Below are 24,703 nucleotides of genomic sequence, written 5' to 3'. Positions count from 1 at the left end.
TCTGTAGGCAAAATATTCTTTTTTAAAGATGGCTTTTAAATTTTCATTTTTAAACTTCTTTTTAAGCTACCTAATTATGCGTGAGGATGATTTCTAAAAACCCATAGTGTTGGTGTCTCTTCTTCCTCATAGCATTTACACCACTCTGAAATCCAGCAGTCACACATGCATACTCAGGTTTTGGATTTTCCTCTGGAAACATCTAGTCTTAAGTTACTGGGTTTTTGTTTATTTTCTTCTTTATCCAGAACACGGAGGCAGAGAAGGGGGGTCCATGCTGTGTCTGTCTGCCACATGAACCCCCTCCCTTCCCCCAAAAGTCAGTTTTTTCTTAAATTCTCCTCTTGTCGATACCCGTTTTGTGTTTTTGTGTTTTAAGACTGTCCGAAGGGATAAGGACCGTGGAAACCCTGAAAGAAAGTTGGAGACATAATCAATTCAACAGGCAACAAACAGAGCGCTCAGTGCTCACCTCCAAATCCTGCCCAGCCCAGCCCAGGGCTTCCCCCCAAAAACAGCCCCTCTCCCCCACCGTGCCTGTGCCTGTCCAGCCTCACAGACACTCCTGAACTGCACCTTCCAGGGCTGGTTTCCCCAGAGAGGGCAAATGCCATCACTTACCTCTCTCAGGTGTTTTTTAGGCCAAGGCCACAAAATAACCGGTGTTTTCTACACCAGAATCCCCTACAGATGCTACAACACCTGCAGCTGCAGCCCCTGCAGCCTCCCCAGTCTGTCCCAGAGACCACAGCAGTTACAGGGCTGGAACTGGGTAAGAGGCTATTTTAGAAAAAAAGTGAAGATTTGGAAACCCATGACCCCACAACTGCCATCTGTGCTCTCTCAAGGTAACAATGCACATTTGCCTTCAGTGAAATCAACCACAACATTTACCAAAAACCCAAAATGCTTCCTACAGAATCCATTTCCCTCCTTTACATCCTGAAGTGAGTCACCTAAAATGTCAGATCTAGTCACGGGTCTCAAATTAACATGAACTGCTTTTGTAACTTCTGTTGTTTGGATCAGCTATCTGGGGTTTCATCAGGAAGCAAAAGAAAGAACCACAGGCAGCACGAGATATCCCCCAGCTCACAGGAAGATGAAGTTTGTCAGTGATGAAGGTAAATCCCCTCCCAAAACCCTCCTGTAAGACCTGACATACACTGTGGTCAGGAGGCAGAGGAGGGAGAAAAGCTCGTTATATCTCATCATCAGAGTCGGTAAACCATTATGCAAATGTTTCTAAACACAGTCCAGCTCTTCCCAGCACACAGTGGGGCAGCTGAGAGCCCAGAGAGCCAAAGCCATTCCTGCTCAGGCTGTACACGAAGCTCTGAGCGCAGTTCTCACCACCTTGCCTTTAGCAGGGCAAGTTTCAAGGGAAACACCCTTCTCTGCATGTTCTCCTACAATTCCATAACCCCCTCATTGCAGGAGCCAGGGCCGTGGAGCCACAGGTCTGAACACAGATCATATAAAAAAGTCAATGCGGCCAGCAAAGCCCAGGCTGGAGAGCTCTGCTGCAGAGCTGCACTAGGGAGGAAGCACCATGAGCAGTCTGTGATCTTGCTACAGCTGGAGAGAAAAAGTTCATTCTTCGGGATATATCAGGTGCTAAATACAAGTGAGTGGTAAAGTGAAGCAGCTCTCAGAATTCAACAAAGAGAAGGACAAGCAGACAATTAACCAGGACATCTCCTGAACTGTGTGGGAAGTATGAAAGACTGGGAATGTGGAAATTGCTGTTTGCAGACAGAAATACATGCAAGTGATGGAAAAACAAACACGCTTCTACCCCAGGAATATGCTGCAGTCCCAGTTTGTAAAGCTTTTCAAAAGAGAACAGCCAGCAGATTCCAGCATGACAGTTCACCTCAGGAAGGAGACACTCCCAACAAAATCCAGGCTGAGCTACCCAACACTTCTGAAAAATAGTCACAGAAATAGGGGGAAGGGGAGGAGCAGGAGAGAAACATTAAGATGGTGTGAACAATTGCACAAGAAAAGGACACAGAAGGAAAGGAACATAGGAGCAGGATCCCAAGCAGTCTCACCTCACAGGGATTAAGCCATTGTACTTATTGCTCTGCAGAAGGAACACAGGATTTGCTGCTGATTTCCTGTGCAGACACATTTGCCAGAATTTGCTTCATCTTTGAGCTACCTGTACACAAGGCTTTGTTTGAGGCACTGCCTGGCGAGCACTTGGGAGGGGTTTAACCATCACCTGCCCCTCTGCCAGGAGCACCCAGGGTGCACCTCACCCCCGTTACCACCCCATGTTACCCCCCATGGGATGTTACAGGCAAAACCACCTTGCTTTAACCTGGGGGGGCCACAAGGCCCTGCTCCCCTTGTGGTGCACACAAGTGCCATCACCCAGCCCTCAGTCCAGCCCAGTAGAGCAGCTCCTTACTGGTTTTGGATGGAGGGACCTCGTGAAGAGGCTGTGAACCCTATCTGCAGGGGAACCCTCTGGATCTTCAGATACTGGTTCCTGTAGCATGTAATTCAAAGCTACACAATTATCTAATCATGTGTCAATTAAACCCAGAATTTAGCTCACCTTCAGTGTGGCAGATTCCTCAGTATGTACAGCTCTGCCCCACTGCACTGAACACCCAACACCCCGGAATGAGCTCCTTGGGCAGTGCCAGGAGCAGTCCCAGAATCTGTGACCACGCTCAGCTCCTCCTGACACAAGGAATTTCACCAGGAAAAAGCCCCAAACGTTTTCTCTGGGGATTGCCACTCTTCACAGCACTTCACCTACCCGAGACTCATTATGCACATGAGAACATGCAAAATCAAACACCACCTGTGCCTCTTTAAGCCGAGTGTGAGCTGGTTTAGCACAGACCCTGAGCAGGCAGCTCCCCCTCCCCAACACACTGTCCCCTGCTCAGCCAGGCCCAGGCTCTGCAGAGCCAGTGTCCCACATTTATTCACCGTGCACAGCGTAAGGGTTTGATACCAGAAAACTTCAGTTACTGCTGCAATGTAAATACCAAACCCTGGTATGACATTTTCAAGACTAATTATCCCTTCTATGCAGCATTTTACATAACAAACATGCAAAAATAATTCTGCAGACAATTGCAGTTTTTCCAAGATGTTTCAATGGAAGGATTATTCCCACTATTTTTGGTGCATTCCCGTCTGTTCTCCAAGTGGGATCACTGTCTTTATGAGAAGCTCAGCTGCAGCTTTGAAAACTCACTTTCAGTTCTTCCAGAATGTTCCCCAGAAGTAATTGCTCACTTGCTGGTGGGAGCACTAGGCTCTTCACACAGACAAGTGTGTGAGAACACAGGACCATGATTTTCCAAGAAAAGACTCTGCACGAAAACTACTGGTATAAATTCTCATTTGACTTGTGCATCTAGAAGGGAGGTGAGATGTTTTGGGAAGTTAAAGCCTTTGTGAATACTGAGCTCTGTAAATGGAGTCACCTGTGCTGGGAACAAAATGAGGGTTAAGTGAATCTTTCATAAACCATCACACACAGGCTTTCAGACAGCTCTTTATTTCACCTCCGTGAGCGAGTCACCACCAGTGCAGGTACACTTCCAGGGAAGGAGGTGGATGCACAGCGATACAGGAGTCTCCAGAGTACACTGACAGTGGCACAGCCCAACCCCGGCCCCTCAGGCCACTCCTGCCCCGCTGCTCTCACCTCACTTATGTAAACCAGCACAAAAGAGCACAAAGCATCCAGCACTCGAGTTTGATTCCATGCATGCCGTGTACACGGCGTGGCAGGGAGACCACCGGGAAGTTCAGAACCCTGTCGGAGCAGGCACAGGCAGGGCTGGTTCAGGTGCCCACAGGTGAGGAGGTGACAGGGCTCAGGTACCTCACTGAGCTCCATGCACAGCTCACTGATGTGCTGCTGGGCTGCAATGGAGCAAAGTTTAGCTAAAATCAGGTTGTTTGGCACTTCCCACAGTCTGGAAGCACGCAGACAGCTGGGTGTCATGGATGAGCCGACAGGCAGAACCCAAACACGCCAGTCTCTCACCAGAGAAGCAAACCAGCTCGTGCCACCACAGCCCAGGCTGCAGGTGCAGCCATGGCAGCTCCGAGTCCACTATTCCCCCTCCGTGCCCAAGTGACTGGAGCCACAGGGTGACCAGCCCAGCGTGGAGCCCACATGCCACGAGGGAAGGAGCTGCTCTCCTCCATGGATGCAAACATTCATGGGGCACTGTCCTCACCCACAAAGACAGCTTGATGACCAGTTTCCAGTGAAAAAAAATCTGTCTTAAAGTTTACACAGGTACTCCAAAAATCTGCAAATTGGAGGTCCTGGTTTGGGAGAAGCCTCTAGAAGCCACAGCAACGTTTAAGCACAGGGAGGGGAAGCCAGTTAAAGGCTCCAAGGACACAGGGTTGGTTCCCCCTTATGTACAGAAAGCTGCCAAGTAGCACGGATTAGAGCTCAGCTCCACACAGAATGGAGGGAGATGGGGAGCACAAACACAGCAGGAAAAAAGGAGTTCAGAGTTTAATGCTCTGATCTCCAGTATGTTTCTATTTCACTGGGGTTTGAAGAGCAACACAAGTCAGGATCAGGGCAGCCAGGCACCATTTGCTGTGGTGGAGACAATGCCCAGTGTCCTGTCTAGGCAAATCTTTGCAGAATCACAACTTCTATGTGCAGTTTTCTGCATGGCACAGAGAGCAGTAACTCCTCAATTCATCTGGGCACCAGATTTCGATACAGATCTATGGATTTTATATAGAGATAAGTACAATCTAAATGTCAGGATATGGTTATTCACTTCTGATCTATACAGACATGGAAACCCATATGTTTCTTCCCTCAGTTAAGCAATTAAACTAATTCCCAGGCACTGTAAGACTGGATCTTGGGCTTTTAATGGAAAAGCCAGTCACAAGAGAGCACCAGTGACTGTGCAGGGTTGCTATGAGACAGGAGGAGTAAATAGGAGGAAGCTGTATCAGCCTCAGCTCTGTGGAGAATCCAGAGAAAGCAACTGCCAGAGAATAAAACACCCGTGCAAGGGGAGATCTGGGATCCAGTGCAGCTCATCCCTACCCCGAGAGAAGCATCCTATCCTGCACTTAAGCACATCTTTACATCTAAGAACATGCAAAAACCCCACTGGGAATAGATTTAACAACAACATGCTTCAAGCAAAGCCCAGACAGGTCCTGGCCTGCAGCCTCCCCACAGTGCATGTGGAAGGTAGGCAGGGGGCCCAGGCAGGTGCTCATCACAGCAGGAATAAAGGGCACCATTTGTTTCAACCACTCACAGGTTTCATCTCATCCACTTACAGGGAATTCTGTATATGGTTTGGTTTGTTTTTCCCTAGGAAAGTTTGTTCCACTGAGCAGAGCACCCACACCACGTACTCTCTGCTGCTGAATCAAAGCATTTTGAATGTTTCCAGGTGTGAAATGCTGCTGTACTTGTCTAACCCAGCAGCAGATGGCACATCGGCATCACCAAGATCCCAACTGCAACAGGGAATTTCAGAGGACAAGCCACACCTGCTCAGTGCACCAGAGGGAGAACTAATTCCAACAACTTTGAGCATGTTTTACAGCTGCAGATGCTAGAAACTGCTCATCTTATCTCAAAGATTTCATGGTCTTGTGCACTGCATGACTGGGTTCCCCAACAGCCTCTCAGCAGAGGAATCCTCCACAGTGATCCGAGAAATAACTAAGGGCTTATTTTACTTCTAACTACACGGCACAGGCCCTTCTGAACACCTGCCCAGACCTTACCCATCCCCTTTGCCACATCTCACCAAACAGCCCCTCAAATACGACCAGGGATTCCCTCATTCCCCGGGTACGTGAACGGGGACAGAAATATCACAGGTCCTGCCCAAGAGAAATAAATGTCTGGGATGTCCAACTCCCTCAAAGTTGTTCACTACAGAACCAGAACTGTATCAATATGAATATTGGGTCAGCGGCAGAAAGCTTCTTGCTCTGGGCAGGATGGGCAAGACTGGAACAGGACTCTGATCTTCAGACCTACCTGAACAGCCTCCAGAGGAGAAGCTACCTTGTTTTACTATGTCACAAACAGAAACACTGCAGCAAAGACAAAAACCCTGCAAAAATCAATGAACTTTCACACGAACCCGACCAAAAAGGACTATAAAATTATCCCTTCTGAAACAAGCAAATAAAACATCTGCTTTAATCTTGAATAATCCACCTCAAATCCACCCAAGAATATTCTGTAAATACAAAAACAAACAAACAAAACAACAACAAAAAAGGGGAGGAAAGGTCACCTGCCCTCCGTGTGGGGTTAGATTCTGACTGCCCACGTCTCTCCAGAGCAAGGATCCTGAGCTCCAGGTTACCAGGTAACCAGCTCACTTCGATCTAGTGACACCTCCCAGGTGGTGCTTCACTCTCCTGTTGGTCTCTGTCCCCCAGCACAGCAGCACCTCCGAGGGGCTCTGGTTCCTCACCCCCACATTCTCAGCCAGCCCAGCCCGGCCCCTGGGGAGCACCAGGCCCCACACACAGCACTGCTAATTTGGGGGTGTTCCACTGACAGCAGAATCATTCCCAAGCCATCCACTTCACTGCCAGTGAGCAGTCTCGCAGCAGGAGCCAGCCCAGCCATGGTGGTTGGGAGCAGAGCACAAGAGGGTGGCAGGTTGGCACACTGTCACCCCGGCCATAAAAAGTGCACAGCCCTGGTGCAAAGGTCACTAAAACATGGTCCACTGGCAGAGGACAGGCAGGTCATCCAGGGAGGAACTAAAGTGCTGTAGGTGAACTAACAGTAGGGCTTTATTAAGTCATTCAGCAACCAAGTGTTATTGTCCTACACAGCCTGCTCAAAGTACAGTAAAGCATTTTTAAAAGATTTAAAAATCAAACTAGTTTGACATACGACAGTACACACCTACACATACTGCTGCATTAACAGGTGGATTCTGAATTGTAAATAATCCTGCAATTAATTTTTCACACACAAGCAAATAAAAACAGTCAAAATATCACTCAGACTCATATAGCATCCACCAAGCAAGCTTTTGAGAGAGATTTAAAGTAAAGATAATTTAAAAGTCACCTACAATTATAAACAAGACAAGGACATAGACAGGAACAGTCCTTTGATTGACTGTTCCTGACAGGCAGCTTCTGGGATCAAATGGTGAGCTCTCCCCCACATCAGCTAAAAAGAAGTTATCTGGTTAATCTGAAGTTTGGGGGTGTGGATATTTGTTCTCTGTTCGAAATTATGTCAAACTCAGGACACATCTAGAGAGATATTTTGACTTATTTGCACACGTGACCGGAGCAGGCTCCAGCCACTTGCAGTTACAGCAGCCAAACAAGGTTATATAAATTTGAAGAAGGACTTGAAGTGAAAACAAAAAGGTGGATCTGGTAGAGTCTATCAGAGGCAAAAATATTTTAATATAACATGAGGAGTTGGCAGAGTCAGACAGTCAAATTCAGAACCTTCCTTAGCAGGTCTGGCAGAAGCAGAAGGAAAGGGCTTTGCAGTTTGGAAGGAAGAGCAATCACACACCTGCCTGGCTCCTCCCCTACCCGTTCTCCTGCTCACCCAGGGCACCTACCTTACTGTACGTCACTACCGACAAGTTGTTCGAGTGACTGCTGGGGGAGAGATTTACAGAGTTTTGTGACAGTCCATTCTGATCTTGTTCGATTTGGTCAGGAGCAGGCCCCCATGTGTTTTTGCTGATTGTGCCTAGCTCGGAACCCCCAGGGTCTTTTAGGTTGTTTTCATCTGGTTGCCTGTTCTTCTGTGGAGAGGCGAACGGGTTAAAGTTTCCTTCTACCTTGCGATGTGGCTGCGTGTTGAACTCTGTTTCAAAGGATGACAGCTGCTGTGTGACACCCAGAAGTCCTCCAACTTCCACACTGAGGATCACCCAGATGACATCTGTGGAAAAAGAGACACATTTGGGCTGTCACATCAGAGTTTATGAAGAAGGGGCAGAAGGAGCAAAACAGAACATGAATTCAATCCTTTACACCAGCAAGAAAAAGACCAATAGTTTAAAGCACATTTTTATGAACCCTCAGTAATACTGGTCCAGCAGGCTCAGCAGCCTGAATTTTAGGAGCGAATTAAGGACGGTGGGATTGTACCTTAGGGACACACGACTTGCTCAGGGATCCTTGCATCCTGCAGGGCTGGGACCCCCCAGTACAGCCCAGTGCCCCCCCGCACGCCCCCAGTGCCGGTGCGGCCGCAGCGGAGCGGCCCCGCAGCGCCCTCTGCCGCCCGCGCGCGGCCCCGCACGCCCCGTGCCGCGGTGGCCCCGAGTCGGAGCTCGGTGGCCAAAGGGGTTCACTCGTCTTCTGCCAAAAGCAGCAACTTCAGGCTACGCAGGGACATCCCCACAGTCCGGGGCACTCGGGAATCCCGGGAACACCTCGGCTTTGTGAGCACACGCCATCCCTCCCGCACGGAGCCACCCCTGCCCATCCCTCCCCTCCTCTGCACCGAGGAGGTGCAGCAGTGCCAGCGCTGCCAGCAGCCCCCTCCCTCTGGGCACTGGTATTTGTGCCTCTAAGTGCCAACACCTCTCGCTCAAACTCCGAAACTTGGGATACTCCAAACTGCCAACAGAGACACAAAGATGTTCTCAGTGTAAACTAAAGCTGGCAGAAAAGGGCTGGAAGGCTGCACCAAAGGCAGACGTTGGAGGCCCAGGCTGAGGCAAAACAGCAAAATGTGTTCTTTAAACAGAGAAATGGCTTGCAGGGGATGCACTAAATCACTGCATTAAAACCTGGGCATTCGCTTCTCACAGGAGGCTTTCACCAGTAACAGATTTTATGCTCCTATGCAGTTCATGGTGTTCAGCACTGGCAAACTGGGAAAGAATCCCAACAAGGATCAACTGGGAAAGAGTCTCCAGGAGAGCTGTGCAAGTCCCTTTGTTTTCCAGAGTTTTGTGTAACCTGTAATTCGTTCCAGTGTTTAGAAAACAGTTCTGTGCTGACCAAGACAACAAAGCAGCTCCCTTGATGTTTTCCTGCATTCCATGTTCTATATTTAGGCCGGGGCTGGCAGAGCTCTGCCCTCCTGCTCTGTTATCAGAGCTCGGTGCAGGGGCCAGTGGTGTCCCTGCTGTCTGCAGTGGGAATGCCAGGGAGAGCCTGGAGCGCTGGGAAAGGGCCCACTCACCTCCGTAGTAGAGTCCCGTGGCAGTGCACATCCGCCACTGCCCCTGGTACATGCCGGCAGTGCTGGGGCTGCACATCTGCACGCTGACATCGGCCATCTCCTGCGGCTCCAGGGACCTCACCATCACCATGTTCACGTGCCCAAACTGGTCACCCCCAACATACTTCAGGCAAACCCCTGGGGGCCACGCCTCTGTCCCTGGGATTAGACAGGAGAGGGAATTACTGACAGTGCACCGGGAAAAGCTTTGTCTGCTTGTGTAAGCTGGGATGAAACACGCTCGTTACAACAGCTGTGCAACTGTCAGACAGTCAAAGGAAACCAACAGGACACAGGAGCAGTGGATGCTGAGGAAGAATAAATAGAGTTTTCGAACCAGGCTTAACTGGTGCATTTAGGGACCAGCAGAACAAATGATATTTCTATTTGACTAGTTTCTAGGTCTTCGCTACACAGGAAAATTCTCCAAGTCCCAGTGTAACTGCTGCAAAAAAAAAAAAAAAAATCAACATAACTGACACACAGGTCCCTTTCTCCGGAGGCAGTGACAAGAGCAGCACCAGGGGGTCTTTGTGTGTGTCCTCCATTTCTGCTTCCCCGCATGCAGCTCCTGAGTCACGCCACATCAAATACCTGTTCTTGATGCAAAGTGTTGGCAACACTTCCTTTCAGGGATTCCTTCCCTTCTAAGCCTGCTAGCAGTCTCAGGAGGAACTCATAGTTTGAGCTACAACTGAAGTGCCAGCACTATTTCCCAAATGGATTTATTTCCCTCCTTGCACCAACACTTTTCTCAGCCTTATGCAAAGGTGGGAAGGGTTGTGAACATATGATTTATCTGTGGAGATCCATGTTTAGACTGCAGACACTGGACTGACAGCGTGACCTGGCAATCAGAGAGATAGAAAACAGTTCCTGAGTGCAGGTACAGCCACCAAAGATAACAAGTGTTGGGGCAGACAGAAAGAAAAAGTGTTTCTGAGACTCGTGAAAAATCAGTTTAGCAGAATTTTCTTTTGCTTCTTTCCCAGTCACGTGACCTGACTAAGACAACAACTTTGAGAATATCTCCTGTTTGGCTGGGGTTGACAGAAATGGCCATGGAAAGCCTGAACCACCACGGTGTGGTCCAGGGCGAGCACGGCAGAGCCTGCTCTGACCTCAGGTTACCCCAAGGAGTATCCTTTGCAACAGCTTGCCTGCTAATTTAATCCCTGTGGATACTTCAGCGAAGACACGGCAGGGACTGGTTTTCTTGTCAAGCCCTTGTCTGTGGAATTCACAGCCTCTCAGGAAAGCAGGATGTGCATGAGTACAGCGGGATGTTCAGCATGAGGGAGGTACCAGCTGGAAAGGTGCTGAGAGAGGAGGGCTCTGAAAGAGGATCTGGGTGCCTGGCTGACCTCAGCCTGGGGTGTGGGGCACTTGAGCACGAAGTCTCATCTGCAGAGGTTGGCAGCCCAGCAACACAGTTTAGATTAAATAATTTATGTGATTTTTATCAGGTTTAATGGCTTTAGGCTTGCAAGGTGCCTAGAATGCTGCAACTGATAAGCCCCATAAAATGAAATTATGATTATGTCATTCTATTTCAGGACACTCTCAGGAGATGATAAATTGCAGTGAGTGTCCTGCAGAGCCAGCAGCAGCTGGAGGCAGAGTGTGGGGAGGAAGCCAGGTTGTTAAATCCTGCTGCCCTTTTCAGCAATGGTTCTACTACACAAACTGCTGTTTTGGCAGACAAGGCAGCACCGCCCTGCAGGTACCAGAGCAGGGCACTGGTTTTTAATGACACACGGGAGAACCAGCTGACACGCCTCAAAGAGCCAATCTCTGAGCTCTGCCTGTCACACTCGTCAGACCCAGAACACTCCAGTGACATATTCCTCAGGTATTCCGTGTGCTAGAGCTCAAGTCATGTAATCAAGGGCTCTTGGAGAGCTGTTAAAAACCTTGGCACTGCTTCAGTTACCTGCCTAACAAGTAGATATTATCTGGAAGCATTACAGCCCTTTGATATTGTACCTTAATTAAACGGTAAAATGGTTTTCAAGTGCTGCAGTCCTCCCCACACTGCACAGCCACAGCCAGCAAGTGAAGCTGCATTTCCCTGAACGTGCCTGGGCAGTGTGGCTGCACCGAGCCCTGGCCTCCAGCACCACCGTTAGGGCATGATGGACTGCCTGACAAGCTGGGCTTTAACCCACACAGAAGCCAAAACAAATGCTGGCCTCGCCAGGAACTCCCAAGCCAAGCTGAGTTCCCGCCCCTCATTTTAGAAGGCCCACGGATTTCAGAAGGTCAAACATTCCAAGAACAATGAAACATCACTTGAACTGAGATGTTAAGGCTGAATTTGCATGCAGGAAAGAGCACATCAGAGGGACAAGAAAGGGGGGAGTCTGAAGGGTCCAAGACAGGGGCGTAGTCATAACACACACAAATTGAGATACTAAGAGTGAAGAAACAAGACCTGCCACACTTACTAGATCTGTAAGACCTGTATTTGGGACAGTTATAAAAAAATTGCCGATTTTTCACAGTAGTGGAGTTTAAGGAAGTTCCACATGTCACCCTTCCATTGTACTGTCAAACAGAAGGAGGCAGAAAAAGTAAACCGAAATATTAAGCCCTTTCTCTAGAACACAGTCTCTATAAATCAGTGTTCTTAAACACCTCCATGTGTCCTGATGAAATACTCTTATATTTTTAGTGTGGTTTTAGTCTCTGTCATACTTGGATATTCTGTCCAAGCCTGTACAGCTCGAGTACTGCAGCTATTCCCAAGCAGAAATCCTGGGAGAGCTGAACCTGACTTGTGATGACTCCCAGTGTCAGGCCTCAGTGTGTGACCATTCTCCCTCATGTAACTGCAAGCAGGGCAATTAAATTCAGACACACATTTTAAATGTTTGTGCAACATCCTGTCAGTGCACTGCTTGAGGACAAGGGATTCCTTTGCATCCATGCATCTCGTTTTTCTCTCTGAGTGCATCCCAACAGATCCCAGTCTCACTTCCTGGATCCCAGCCCCTGCTTTGACTTATTTTGAACTGGAATGTGGTCTCTCCAGCCCTGCATCCTCTTGGAACATGAAAAGGCAATTCTGCCAGAAATGTATTAAAAGCAAAGGAGAGCTGCCATATGACCTTGTGTCACTGCCTCGTTTGTCTGCAGGTTTCCTAGAGCGTGTTTGTGTGGTGGCTGAGGAACAGGACTGATGGCCTGACAGAGCTGCACATCCCGCCACAAAATGTTTGTGCCAACTCAAGAAGAGGAACTTGCAGAGGTTGGCAGCATCTCCCTCAGGGACAGGGTGGCTCCAGCCCAGGTGAGTGCACACGAGCCCCCTGCCTTGGGCCAGCATCCCCCTCCTGGACCTGCCACCCCACTGCCAGCACCCGCTGCACAGGGTTTGCTGCAACCCAAAGGCCTCACCTGTGTTCTGTATCCTCCACGTCTTTGTAAACTGGGTATCGGGAGGGATGGACTCCCCTTCACCTATGGTGACATCTTCCACAAAGGACATCGAGGGGACATTGATATTTGGACTCTCGAAATCATAGTAGGCTCCGATGGCAGCTTGTAGATTCCTAAAAGGGAAAAAAGCACATTACAACCTGAAGTACAGGCGGGTCAGGCCCTTTGCACAGGTGCACATGTGTCATCCTGAACAGTTCAGCAAAAATACCCAGACTATAATAGCTCTGCTGCTCGTGTGTTTTTCAAACCTTTGATCTCTACCACATAAGTATTCTGTAGCCCAAGATAACAGAGCTCAAAATACAGCATTCTTCCTTGCTAGGGATACTGTTTTAGACCAGTTTTCTACTCTGCTTCTATTTTCACTGGAAATCTTGGAGACCTCTACCCCATCAGCTCTTTTTGAAGCTTGCTGAACAGTTCAGGACGCAACAAGAGGAGAGCTATGGAGGCAAACACAGGGCAGTTTCTTCCCACCAGCCTTGTTTCCTGAGCTAATTTCCAAAGGGCCAAACATCTCCACTTTATTTTGGTATAGAAGGTCCAAAAGGAGCACAAGAGGAACAAAACACACAGAATGCTCTTCTGATAACTCTCAAGGCCAAAGAGCACTGGTACCTACAGATAATAACTCCAGCCCTGCTGCTTTTGAAACATACCACCAGGTAGGAACTATTTACTCATCATTAAAGTGCCTGCTCAGCTCTGGATAGTCACAACTCACAGGAACTTATAAACCACCTGAGTCAAAAGTTCCCACTGAATAAAGACAAATGACAGTGCAAGCCTGTGATATATTAAGGACATTCAAAAAGCCACAAATGTTATTGATTCCTGAGCTGTGGTGTAGCTGCAACCCATGATAATTAATGTGAGAAGAGGAACAGTCAGGCAGGAAGAGGATTCATGAGCCTTAGCTCAGTTCCACGATATACTATTAAGTTATTACGTAAGTGTTTGGCAAGTCATGTAATTCTTCTGTTTATGCATGTCTGAGAGGTTGTGGCCCTAATTTACATGTTGTGAGTGGGTGCTGTAGAATGGAGATGAGTAAAATCTCCCCAAACGCAACGGGCACAACAACTGCTTTTTATTCATGATTACAGAAATCTGTGTTGCTTTTTTGAGCAGGATAAAAAAAAAACAAAACCCAAACCTTCAGGAACTGAGAACCACCACCTAAACCAAAGCCCTGCAGAAGCTGCACTGTGTGGGCACAGTGACATACTGAGGGTCTGTACTGTGGTGGAGCATCATGTGTCCGAGCCAGAGCCAGAAAGCCAAGGTGAAAGCAAGAGAAACATTTGCAGCATGACCCTGAGCAAGAGCAAACACAGGGCTTGTGGGGCTGCTTGCCAGCTGGAAAGAGGCTTCAAACGGTGAGTGAAGCAAACTGCCTCCTGTTCAATTCCTACACTGTTCATGGGAAAAACATTCAAATTGGACATTCTGGATGAAATCCCAACTGCATGGGAGCAGTGTCACTGCTTTCTCCTCCCAGAAAACTCAGGGGAGCTGAAGTGCAGCAGCTGATTGCATTGGAGCTAGGGTCAGAAGGGCAGAGCCTTGGTGGGGGCACTGGGAGAGGACCCAAAGAGCCCCATAGTTTGGCAACCAATCCATCACAGTGCCAGCAGACAATTGCTGTGTGAGACACTGGAGTTCCTGACATCCTGCTAAGGAGGCACCGGAACGTCCTGCACAACACGGCCCAGGGATCGATCAGCAATTCAGCAGCCCCAGCCCCACAGCCAGACCTTTGCCACCCCCAGAGTGGACTTTGGTCTGACAGGAGAGCCACCAGGTCCCACTGCCATGGCCAGAACCCTGGATTCCAGACAGAAACCATTATTCAGCCTGAGGCGTTTTCTACTCAGGAGTGTCAGGGCTCTATTTAATCCCGCCAGCTCAGTCAAATGCTGCAGGAAGGGGCCATGTCACATTAGCCAGTAAACAGAGACAAATGCTCAGTTTTACGTCACCAACCGCCTGTTGCTTATACACTGCACAAGATTTACATAACTCACACCAGGGCTGTGCCAAGAGACTCCTGCTCGCTCACCCAGCTAACACCATGAGCTGGAGCTTAGTTTGCACTAGGATTTCTTCCTGTAGTACAGCAATCCAAGGCAAAAGGTATTGTAGGAGCTACAAAAGACAGCAACGCAGCTCTTTCACTTCCTAATCCAGTACTACATAACTGCATTTTCAGACATACCACAACATCTTGTGAGTGATGATTCTGGAACCAGTTGTACTAAGGTTTTATTGACATTGAGAGGAAAAAAAAAAAATCTCTGAGGGGCAGATTTCTGCTGCAGTTCTGTGTGAGGCAGCCTCACTGTGTTTGTTTGCTTGGCTGCAAACAGGCTTCAGAAGGTAGTGGGCTATTTGTGCACACAGGCCCGGGGCCAGCACTCCCCTCCCGGGGTCATATTTCAGTGCTCTTTGCCATTGGGAAACAACAACACTCGTTTGCAGCATCGAGTTAAAAACTAACTAAAGAACAACACATGCTGAAAAACAGATTTGCCACCATTTGTGATCAGATATTCCCAAACCCACCTCCCCACTCCCACCGTGTGATCTGTGAGGTGGGGGCTGTTTAGGGTGAGCCCTTCTGTGTGTTCCGATGTCTCTTGGACTCCCCACTAGAGAACTACAAAGAAGCTTCCAGAAACTGAAGAGAAATTCACAGTGGCAAAAGCCAAAGTCAGGATGACAAAGCAAATCTGCCTTGAGTTCACGTTCGTTGACACAGACAGCCCCGGGAGATAGGGATGGAGCAGCGGTGGCCCTGCTCTGTGCCAGAGGTGCCCCCAGCTCACACAACGCTGCCAGCTCTGTCCCACTGCTCCCCAGAGACAGTGCTCCCCCTGCTCTCCTGCCCCGAGCCCCCAGGATCAGTTGGAGGGCAGTGCTCTGGGGCAGATGCCGTTTGCAGAGGCGAATTCTGCAGCCTGGTTCTGTGCAGGCAGCAGAGCCCCAGCAGCACACCGTGCCACGGCACCAGTGGAGCTCACAACCAAATGCCACCCTAATGACAGAGATGGCTTAAGGGCAAACACACTTAAGGCCCTGAAACTTGTCTATGCTTTAAAATACATGTAATTTTTATTTTAGTTTACCCTTGTGCCCAGCTGTAACTGCACAGACTCAAGTGCAGACACTGCAGGGCCAGGCAGGAGCAGTCAGCCCTCGGCAGGACGGGTTATCAGCTAAAGGCTTCTGCTCACACAGCCCTGCCTGCTTGATTTTCTCCTCCTCAGTGGAGTAAACTCACTACACTACTTACTCCCCCTCTGCTCTCTGCCAAAGGAGATAAATTACTATTATAAACCAAACAACTCTGCAAATGCAGCCAGTTTAATTGACATGACTGAGCTCTTCTAATTACAGGGGTGGCCACACAGCTCTTTCTTAACAGGGCCCTCCAGGTCCCAGGCCCTCCTTGTGTTCCCGAAATTAAGCAATTTTTCCATTTTTAGAGCACTCCCAGGCCACAGCAGTGTGTAGCCCTGCCACACTTACAGAGCAGGTCTGACAGGATCCAGGCCCTAACTCCTGGGTAAAGCCTCCAGTCACAAGTCACCCCAGTGAGCAGGTGAGCCCAGGGATCAGCACCACGCTCAATTTTAGTCCTAAGAGTGAGATTCCAAAAATAGAGCGGGGAGGAGGCAGCAAATACAGGTTACAGCTCCACATCATCACCCAAATCCACTCTACCTCTACTCCTTCCTCTCCAAGGGCACCCCATGACTCTTAGATGTCAAGCACTTTTCCCACACAACACCAAAGTGTTCCTTTTCAGATCAGTTCTTTTGCTCTGCTGCTTTGTTTCAAGCCTCAGGAGCTAAATTACAATAGTCAAGTTAAAATCCTTCTCTGTTAATAGCTCTGGAGATGTCCCTTAACAACTCTTAAGTGTTAGCAAAGAGGTGGCTCATCTTGAGCCCTTCTTTCCCTTCCCTGTTTTTTTCCAGACAGCCTTTTGTTGTGTTAAACCAATATACTTAGGCATTAATTACTCCCAATTAACCAGGTCACCACGGCAGTATTCAAAAATAAAAGAAACTCTTCCAAATCAGTTCACAAACTCGAGGCCTCCTTACACAGCCTCACTGTCCTACAAACAACCACCAGCACATGGGTAAGTGGAAATGGTTTTTTAATTAATTGAATCAGAGTTTTTCCAGGAGAATGAAGAAACCGAAGCACCAAGGCTACTGTGGCCTCACTAAAAGCACGGCAGGTGCCCAGCACCTTCCTGCTCCCCAGAACACGGAGACTTCTTTCAGCATCAAGAAGTTCAGCAGCTCAGAAAAAGAGCTGTACAACCAGGTCCTCTAAACACAGAAGACGAGGGACATGAGAACTTGAACTATAAATGTTACAGGAATCTGCAAATTTTCATTTATCGTCAAATTCTTTGATGAAAGAGCCAAAGATATGCCTTTTTTTAAGAAACAGATTTGGGGGATGTAGAGGGGTGTAAAAATTCAACTCAAATCGCAGTTAAAGCTCAAAATCCAGCTTGCAAATTTCCCTCTCTGTGGCTCCTGCCCATGCCCAGAGCACCCACCAGCTCCCAGGGGATGCTGCAGGGCTCTGGTTCTGCCGAGCTGTCAGAACACAACTGTGGCACCGAGGGCTCCTTCCATGTGCAACTGCAGATGGGGCAGCCCTTGGATCACGCCCGCCCAGCCAGCAGAGGACATTGCTGAGGTCGTGGAGAAGCACCGTGACACACAGACACTGTGAGGAAGGTGCCGAGGGGCACATCTGTCCCTGGAGGGAGGGAGGAGCCAGGCAGGTGCCGCTGGGAGGTGTGTTCCCTGCAGCTCTCTCCTGCAGTGTTTTGTCACGAGCAAGGCAGCTCAGGTGGTACCTCCTGGAAACAGGCAATGCAGACACCGAGCAGTGCTAAACATCAGAGTAAAACCTCCAGCACAGAACACACGAGGGAGGACACCTCGGACCCCTTCTGTAACTCAAGTCTCAACCTTCATAGGCCTTTCCTCGCTCTCCAAATGCACCGTGTAACCAGGCACCACAGCACCCCAGCAGGTGTCCATTGTTAAAAAACAAAAAGAAATAGTGCAGCAGATGGATAATTTCTTACTCCTTAATAATGGAACATCTCTACATGAAGCAAGGGGTAGAGACTAAAAATGCATATGGAGGCCATGCAAGTGAGGCAAACCTCAGTACACTCCTTTTGCCTCTGAGTTTCTGCTCTCTCAGTCGGATGTTATTCACCCAGCTCTCAGGGAACTGGGGGATTGCTGGGACATCTCCAACAGCTCCTATCGCTCCTGAAGCAGGAGTTGCCTCACTCCAAGCCTTGGAGGAGGCTGAAGAGGGTGGGGGGAAGAGCCAGGCTCATCATGAGGCAGGGAACCACTTCTACCTCAAGCTTTCAATTCAAATGTTCAACAGAGATGACACATGGCAATTATGTGCAAAGTCTCAAGATGGTTTGAAGGACTGGAATTTTAATCAGTGAATAGCTTTCAATAGAGAGAATTTCAGAAAGCAAAATTTGTGTGTCAGTTACCTTCATTCTTGACCTCTCTTACACCAAACTTACACTGAACTCTACACATGAGGTTAGGAAACTACCTTAGAAGAGGTTTGATGATGCAAAATGACCACTGAGGGAAGCTGAAAGCTTTAAGCTGAACTTAAACAGCTGAAGGAGGGGGGGAAAGGGCTGGCTAATTCAAAGGTTATGTATGTTCTCACATGAAGCCACAGAGAAGCATGTAATTGTCTTAGTTGAAAGCAGCAGTTCCAAATACAAGTGGGGTGTTCCTGGAAGAAAACAGAAACCTGTGGTGACAGAAGCCATCCCATGCTCTGCAGGGGCAGCACAAGGAGAGAAACTGAGCACCCACAGCGTCCTCAGAGCACCCACAGTGTCCTCAGAGCACCCACAGCACCAAAGGAAATCACTGTCCTCAAGCAGTTTTAGTGTGCACACAAACACCCAGAGCAGCTGCTGAAACCTTCCCGGGATACCTGCCCAGGGCTGAGCACAGTCCCCCACCTGGGCACGGCCCCCAGGACCTGGGCACGGCCCCCAGGACCTGGGCACGGCCCCCCAGGACCTGGGCACGGCCCCTTGCCCAGCAGCACCATAACCATGGCACTACAAGCTCGAGCCCACAGAGCCATCCCCAGCAGCTGAGCCCTCCCAAAGCAGGTGGTCACAGCAGCTCTAAGTGTGGGGTAAAATATCCTGAGAATGTCCCAGCAGGAGCTGCCACTGAAAACAGGCAACAACTCTTCCCAGTGGAAAGTCAGCAAGGGCTGCCAGTACACGGGAGATTCTGTAACTGCCAATTCCTCAGTACAAACTATGTCACCAATCTATAATTGTCTGCAGGAAAGTAAAGGGGGATTAAGCTGCAGAAACTGTCTGAGAACAAGTTGGGGCATGTAAGGCAGAATTCAACTGGACCAAAATTATATTGTACCCACTTCCTACTGCTACAGTTGCCTGCTTATGCTTCCATGCCACAGACACCCAATTTTTAAATGTTTTGTACATTGGAGCACAATTATAGTATGTTCCACAGTTAAAAATACAATTTCTTTAAAGTCTAGATTTCATTCAAAATAATCAGATCAAACACTTGAGCTATTCTGGAGAAAAGAGGTGTGGGTTTAGTTGTTTTTTTTGTTTTGTTTTGTGTTTTTACACACTAGATAAAAGCTTCCAAGAAAATATTTTTAAATTGTTTAATTCTGTAATGTTGTTATTTTTAGTAGCATCAGGAGACAGCTGTGGACACAGAGAGGCACCAGTCTGTGATGGTTCTCATGCACTAAGATACAGCCACAACGTTTCAAGTGAGCCACAACAGATCAAACAGTGTAAAAACCCTTTTCCCTCCCCAGCCCGAGGGTGTAAATGACCCATGCAGGGCTCCCAGACTGTCCTGACATCCTGGCGACTGCCCATCAGGAACCACCAGATCTGCTTCTAGGGTGTCCCTTCTGCCTGGGAGGACAGCGGGTCCCCCACTGGGTTAGAGCAAGAAAGACATCGAGTTTAAATCCTCAGCTTCTCTTCCCTACTAAAGCTTATCAAAACCCAATCGATGTTTTGAACCCAGTGCTTCCCTCTTGTCACCAGACTTGCTCCAGCTGGTCACCACCTACAAACATTAACCCGACCAGAGTCACACTGGGATTGCTCAAAAAACACCCGGTGTCCTGAGTCACAGCAGGAACAGGGGACTCTGCTCTCTGTCACCTGATAAGGACAATGGGAAGCAAAGACCAGGAGCTGCAGTCACTGCCCCACCGACACTGAGTGAGGACTGAACAACCCACAGTCATTCCCAGGGAAGGGGGAGGATTGACTTGGAAGATAAGGTCTCATTTCCTGCCTCTTCCACCACACGAGGATTCCCCACTGCCCTCTCAAAAGGGAGAGGACACCTTAATTAAAGTCTCAGAGGGCACCTGAACACCGGGTTCTAACAGCAGTTCTGCAAACACCTGGGGATACAAATCAGGAGCAGGAGTGCTGGTGTTACTGTGAGAAACACACCCCACCTGAGAGAATCCCCTTGACTGGGTCTGTTCTGTTAAATTCTAACGTCCTGATGTTTTACTTAAACAGACCTCAAGTATTTCTCTGAGTAGCACTACTATCAGGTGTAAAGAGACAAGCTTTCACACACAGACCTCAGCTGTACTGAAAGCACGAGCCCATCATCTTTGCTAGAACTCAAAAATCTAACACTTATACTAAGCCATGGGAAAATTAATTAAAACCCCTATTAGCTAAACCACATCTTTAGACTCCCAATCCAGTTGCCCACCTGGGCAGTACAGGTGTTCCAGTGGATATAAAGAATTTGAACAGCCAGGATGGAAATGGGCATCTCTAAGGCAATGGGAGTTCTGTTAAAAGCCAACACCTGCTCTCCAAAGCCAGTAAAAGGCACAGAGGTGCTAGATTTTTCCCCTTGCCATGCTGGGCAATCCCAGATTTCTGAGGTAAGAACTGCTATCCCCAACCTGGCTCCCTCACTTGCACACACTGAACTGCCCCACACCTGACACCAGAGAGAAGGAGGTTTGACTGCAGATTTCTGCAGTATTTTCAGAAATGAACTTATAAATATCTCCATGCAAAACATCACCTTGGGAGTACTAGTTAAACCATAGCTACAAATTCTCCTAAACAGATGAAAAAAACTAAGGACCTCTAGCAGAGATCTGACAACCTTAAAAATAATAACCTTAAACGGACCTTTTTTATCTGAAAGCTGGATCCAAAAGACTTTGCAACAGTAAAGCTTCCCCCCACACACAGTGGAAACCATCATTATCTGACACACATCAATTAAATATCACACCTACTAGACTCATAAAAATTCAGCTTTCTAAACAAAAGCTAAAAAGAGAATGTAAAGAAATATTACATGTAATTACTGAGATATATATATATATATTCTTCCAAACTAGGAATCCCTCACCCAACTGCACTGAAATATGGATTTTAAATCCACCACCACCAGGTAGTTCAAACTAATTCACTTTCTCATGGAACTAAAGAAGCTCCAAGCCTCTCACCCTTAAAGCTGGCACACTCTCCAATTAAAAGAAAATCATTCCTTTTTATTGTCCCAATACAATTTCCACACTAACTTTAGAGAAATCCAATGACTTTTATGGGGTTCCAGGAGCTCCCCCTGCATGTGGGCTGAGACTGGAGGGGTTCAAACCCACTCCTGCCCATCTCACATATCCCTGTGGAGCTGCAGGCAACATGTGGGACTTCACTGCACCACAAAAAGCCCTCACACGACCCCCCCTGCTCCCAGCTGTGGCACAGCCCAACATCTGGAGGGGAGGGAGCAGAGCCAAGCACACCAGGTAACCCAGGGGATTTGATCCTGGATGCAATGGCAGCAAAACACCCTCCCGACTTCACTGCCTGGAGTTTCCTCCAGAGGAAGAAACATTTTGGCACCACAACAGTTCACTTTTGGTTTTAGGCTGAAAGCGAAAGCTCAGCCTCTCCCTCCGCAGCCTCACAGCTCAGAACAGAAAACAAATAAATAAAAGGTAAAGTGGGATGGTATGTGCTGCCCTTGGGGAACCTATAGCTGGGCTCTGGGGAAGGCAAAGTCAGATTTGTGCAGCAGGAAGGCAAGAAGTCAGCACAGCCCATAGACAGAACCCAGCTCCACAGAGGCAGAACTCTAGGAAAGTGTTTCATAAATACCAGGGAAAAGACAAAGGGTTTAACCTGTATTTCTTGCAGATCAAGGAACAGCCTCAGAAACTTCAGATGCATATGCTCCACCTGAAGCATTTCTGCAGCACTTAACAAAACCAGCTGGCAGTTCCTTAGCACTGCCCAAGCCTGCCAGAATCCCAAAGGGGCACTGGGCAATTCCCGGGAACTGGAGGAGTGGGCACAGACCTTTAGAGGCTGCTTACAGGTATCTACACTCCTCCCCAGTCAGCCACTAATCTTCCCCCCAGATTGGCCAAACAAGCTATTTAAAAATACTTCCTCTGTTCCAGCAGAACTGCAAATTCACTGTAAATCCACTGACCACAATTACCAACGATGCTGTTGGAAATGGTCTTTCAAAGCACATTAACCTCTGTTCACTACGGTGTGTGAAAGGCACAAACCAGGGAAGGAATTGCAGGTCTGGAGACATTTATTGCCAAAGGGCAGCTTTCGCACCTGGGAAGAAGTTCTAGTGAAGTTATTTATGTCTTTGTTAATTAACTCACACATGGACATTGTTACATAGAACCCAGTCTGCCCAGTGTGTGCACTTGTCACCTCCACCACGAGCCCCCTCACCATCTCCTGCAGGTGAACACCAATCCTGATGCAGAAGGAAGGGTTCCCTGCAGGAACACACCATCCTTTAACACACGGAAAAGTGACCCGACAGTCTCACTCAGACAAATCATTTGCAGGACAGCCCGATGCCAGAAGGCTCTGACCCCAGTTCCAGGCCACACGAGGCAAACCTGGCTGGCCATGCCCGAACCACCTGGGCAGTGTGGATTGCACAGGGCCCTCAACGGCACGGGAGAGGAGCTTCCAGAACAGGGCCACGTGCCCCGAGCACACCGTGTGTGCTGAGGGAGAGCGGGGTGAGCGCGGGGTCAGCCCCGCCGGGCCGACGACCCCGCAGGGCAGGGACAGACCCCGGGCAGGACTGCAAACAGCGGCACAGGAACGGCACCAACCCGGGGGGAGCAGCCCCTGCCAGCCCCCCTGCCCGTGCTGGGAACGGGCACAGCACCCCCAGGGGCACTGAGCCCCCCCAGAGCAGTCCCAGCACATGCAGCCCACCAACCCCACAGGCTGCCTGGGCACACACCCTGGGCACACACCCATCCATCCACAAGGCTTATCAACTAAGAAAAAATGTGAAAACTTATGTTTTCAGAACCAAACTAGCCACCGGAGTTGGGAAACTAAAGCTATTTTAATCACTTTAGATCTTCTTCAACTGTAACTAAAAGTCTGAAAAAGCCCTTGGTTTTGAGGTTGGTTTTGAAATGCTGTTATTCAAACACAAATTCAATGCTGCCAATGAGAAAGAGCTGCTTCAACACAAACCAGGAACACTCTGGCTACACACAGCAACTCCACGAGTAACTTCCAGGTTCAGCTCTGCTCCCCCCGGGAAACTCAGAGAAAACCCCAGGATCACACTGCAGGGTCAGTTTTAGTCATATCACCAACAAACAAAGAAGTGGGAAAGCATCTTCTGCTGGGAACCAACCACTTCTCCAGAGCAAACGCCTGAACTCCACAAGACCTTCTCTCACGTTGTGTCAGCTCATAAAACACATGGAATCACTTGCTATTTCCCTACTCCCCCACTACAGATGCAGATTTGCCACTATAACTCAATATAGAACCAGAGGAGGAGGGAAAGACAAAAGCAAGGAACTGACAAAGTTTTCTTATCACTGTTTATAAGCTCAACGATTCCACACAAGTTTTCTCCCAACTGTTGATATCCAGACCTATCCCTGGATTTCAGGTTTCAAAGCTGAGGTTTCTGGGTTTGATGTTTCACCTCTAAGAAAAGGACACTGGAGACGGGCTGAGAGGGGCAAGTGCTCATAACGAGCCAAACCCCCCAGATCCACACGGCAGCAGCTCCACAACATTTTTGCAGTCACTGTGCTCACTGCACAGGAACACTCCTGGTTTCTGTTTTTCACCAGTATATTGAGGACTTCTCACGTTTTTCTGGAGCCCCAGCTTCCCTGACAACCTGCACCTGCTTTTCCCCTTGGCAGTGACACGGAGCCTTTATAAAGCCAAACACACCGAAAGTCAGCAGGTTTCGAGGCCCTCAGCCCGCAGCAGACGCCGAGTTTTCCCCGAACCCCCGGTGACTTTCACCCGTGCACAGTGGCCGCTCCCAGGCCCCCCGAGCGCCTTCCAGCCGCAACTCCCCCTCCCCTGAGGCCAGTTCGGTGTCGCGGGGCCCCGGCCCGGCCCCGGCCGCGGCCCCCCGTCACACGGCCCGTAGGTCGGTTCGCCACCCTCCAACAGCCCCGCGGCCCTCAGACCGGCGAACGGGCACGGCCGCACCCCGAGCGGGGCCGGGGGTCAGCGCCGCCAGCCACGGCTCGTCCCGCTCCCCCCCGAGCCCCAGGAGCGGCCCCGGGCCCGGCACAAACACCGCCCGTGCCCACGGGCCCCCGGCCGGGGAGGCCGTGCCCGCAGCCCCTCGGCCCCGGAGCCCCCCGGGCCCCGCACCCGCCCCGCCCGCGGCCCCGGCCCGCACCAGTTGGTCATGTCGAGGAAGAAGGCGCAGCCGGCGGGGCTGAGCTGGAAGCCGAGCAGGCGCTGGAACTCGCCGATGAGCACGTCCTTGTCGGTGGTGCCGAGGCAGCTGAACTTCTGCATGAGCTCGGCGTCCAGGTCCACGTCCATGCCCTCCATGGCCGGGGGTCCCGGGCCGGGCCGGCGCCGCCTCAGCGCCGCGCGCGAGGGGGGGCGCGCGGGGGCGGCCGGGGGTGCGCGCGCGC

The 24,703-nt window shown here is 49.5% G+C and overlaps 1 protein-coding gene across 1 annotated transcript; it reads right to left on the bottom strand.

The window, feature by feature from the left end:
* Positions 1 to 24,703, bottom strand: ILRUN (inflammation and lipid regulator with UBA-like and NBR1-like domains). The gene is made up of 5 exons (XM_051809006.1): positions 24,460 to 24,703; positions 12,614 to 12,768; positions 9,176 to 9,373; positions 7,593 to 7,921; positions 1 to 410 (listed from the first exon to the last, which is right to left on the bottom strand). Exons 1-5 carry the CDS (start codon positions 24,615 to 24,617, stop codon positions 375 to 377), a joined length of 876 nt encoding a protein of 291 aa, XP_051664966.1. The 5' UTR covers positions 24,618 to 24,703; the 3' UTR covers positions 1 to 374.

The sequence above is a fragment of the Manacus candei genome, unplaced genomic scaffold (genome assembly GCF_025592945.1).
Source record: "Manacus candei isolate 608988 ecotype Guabito, Panama unplaced genomic scaffold, ASM2559294v1 h1tg000073l, whole genome shotgun sequence".
Lineage (NCBI taxonomy): Eukaryota > Metazoa > Chordata > Aves > Passeriformes > Pipridae > Manacus > Manacus candei.
Note: the sequence above shows the minus strand (reverse complement) of the source record. Positions and strands in the feature narration are given on the sequence as shown.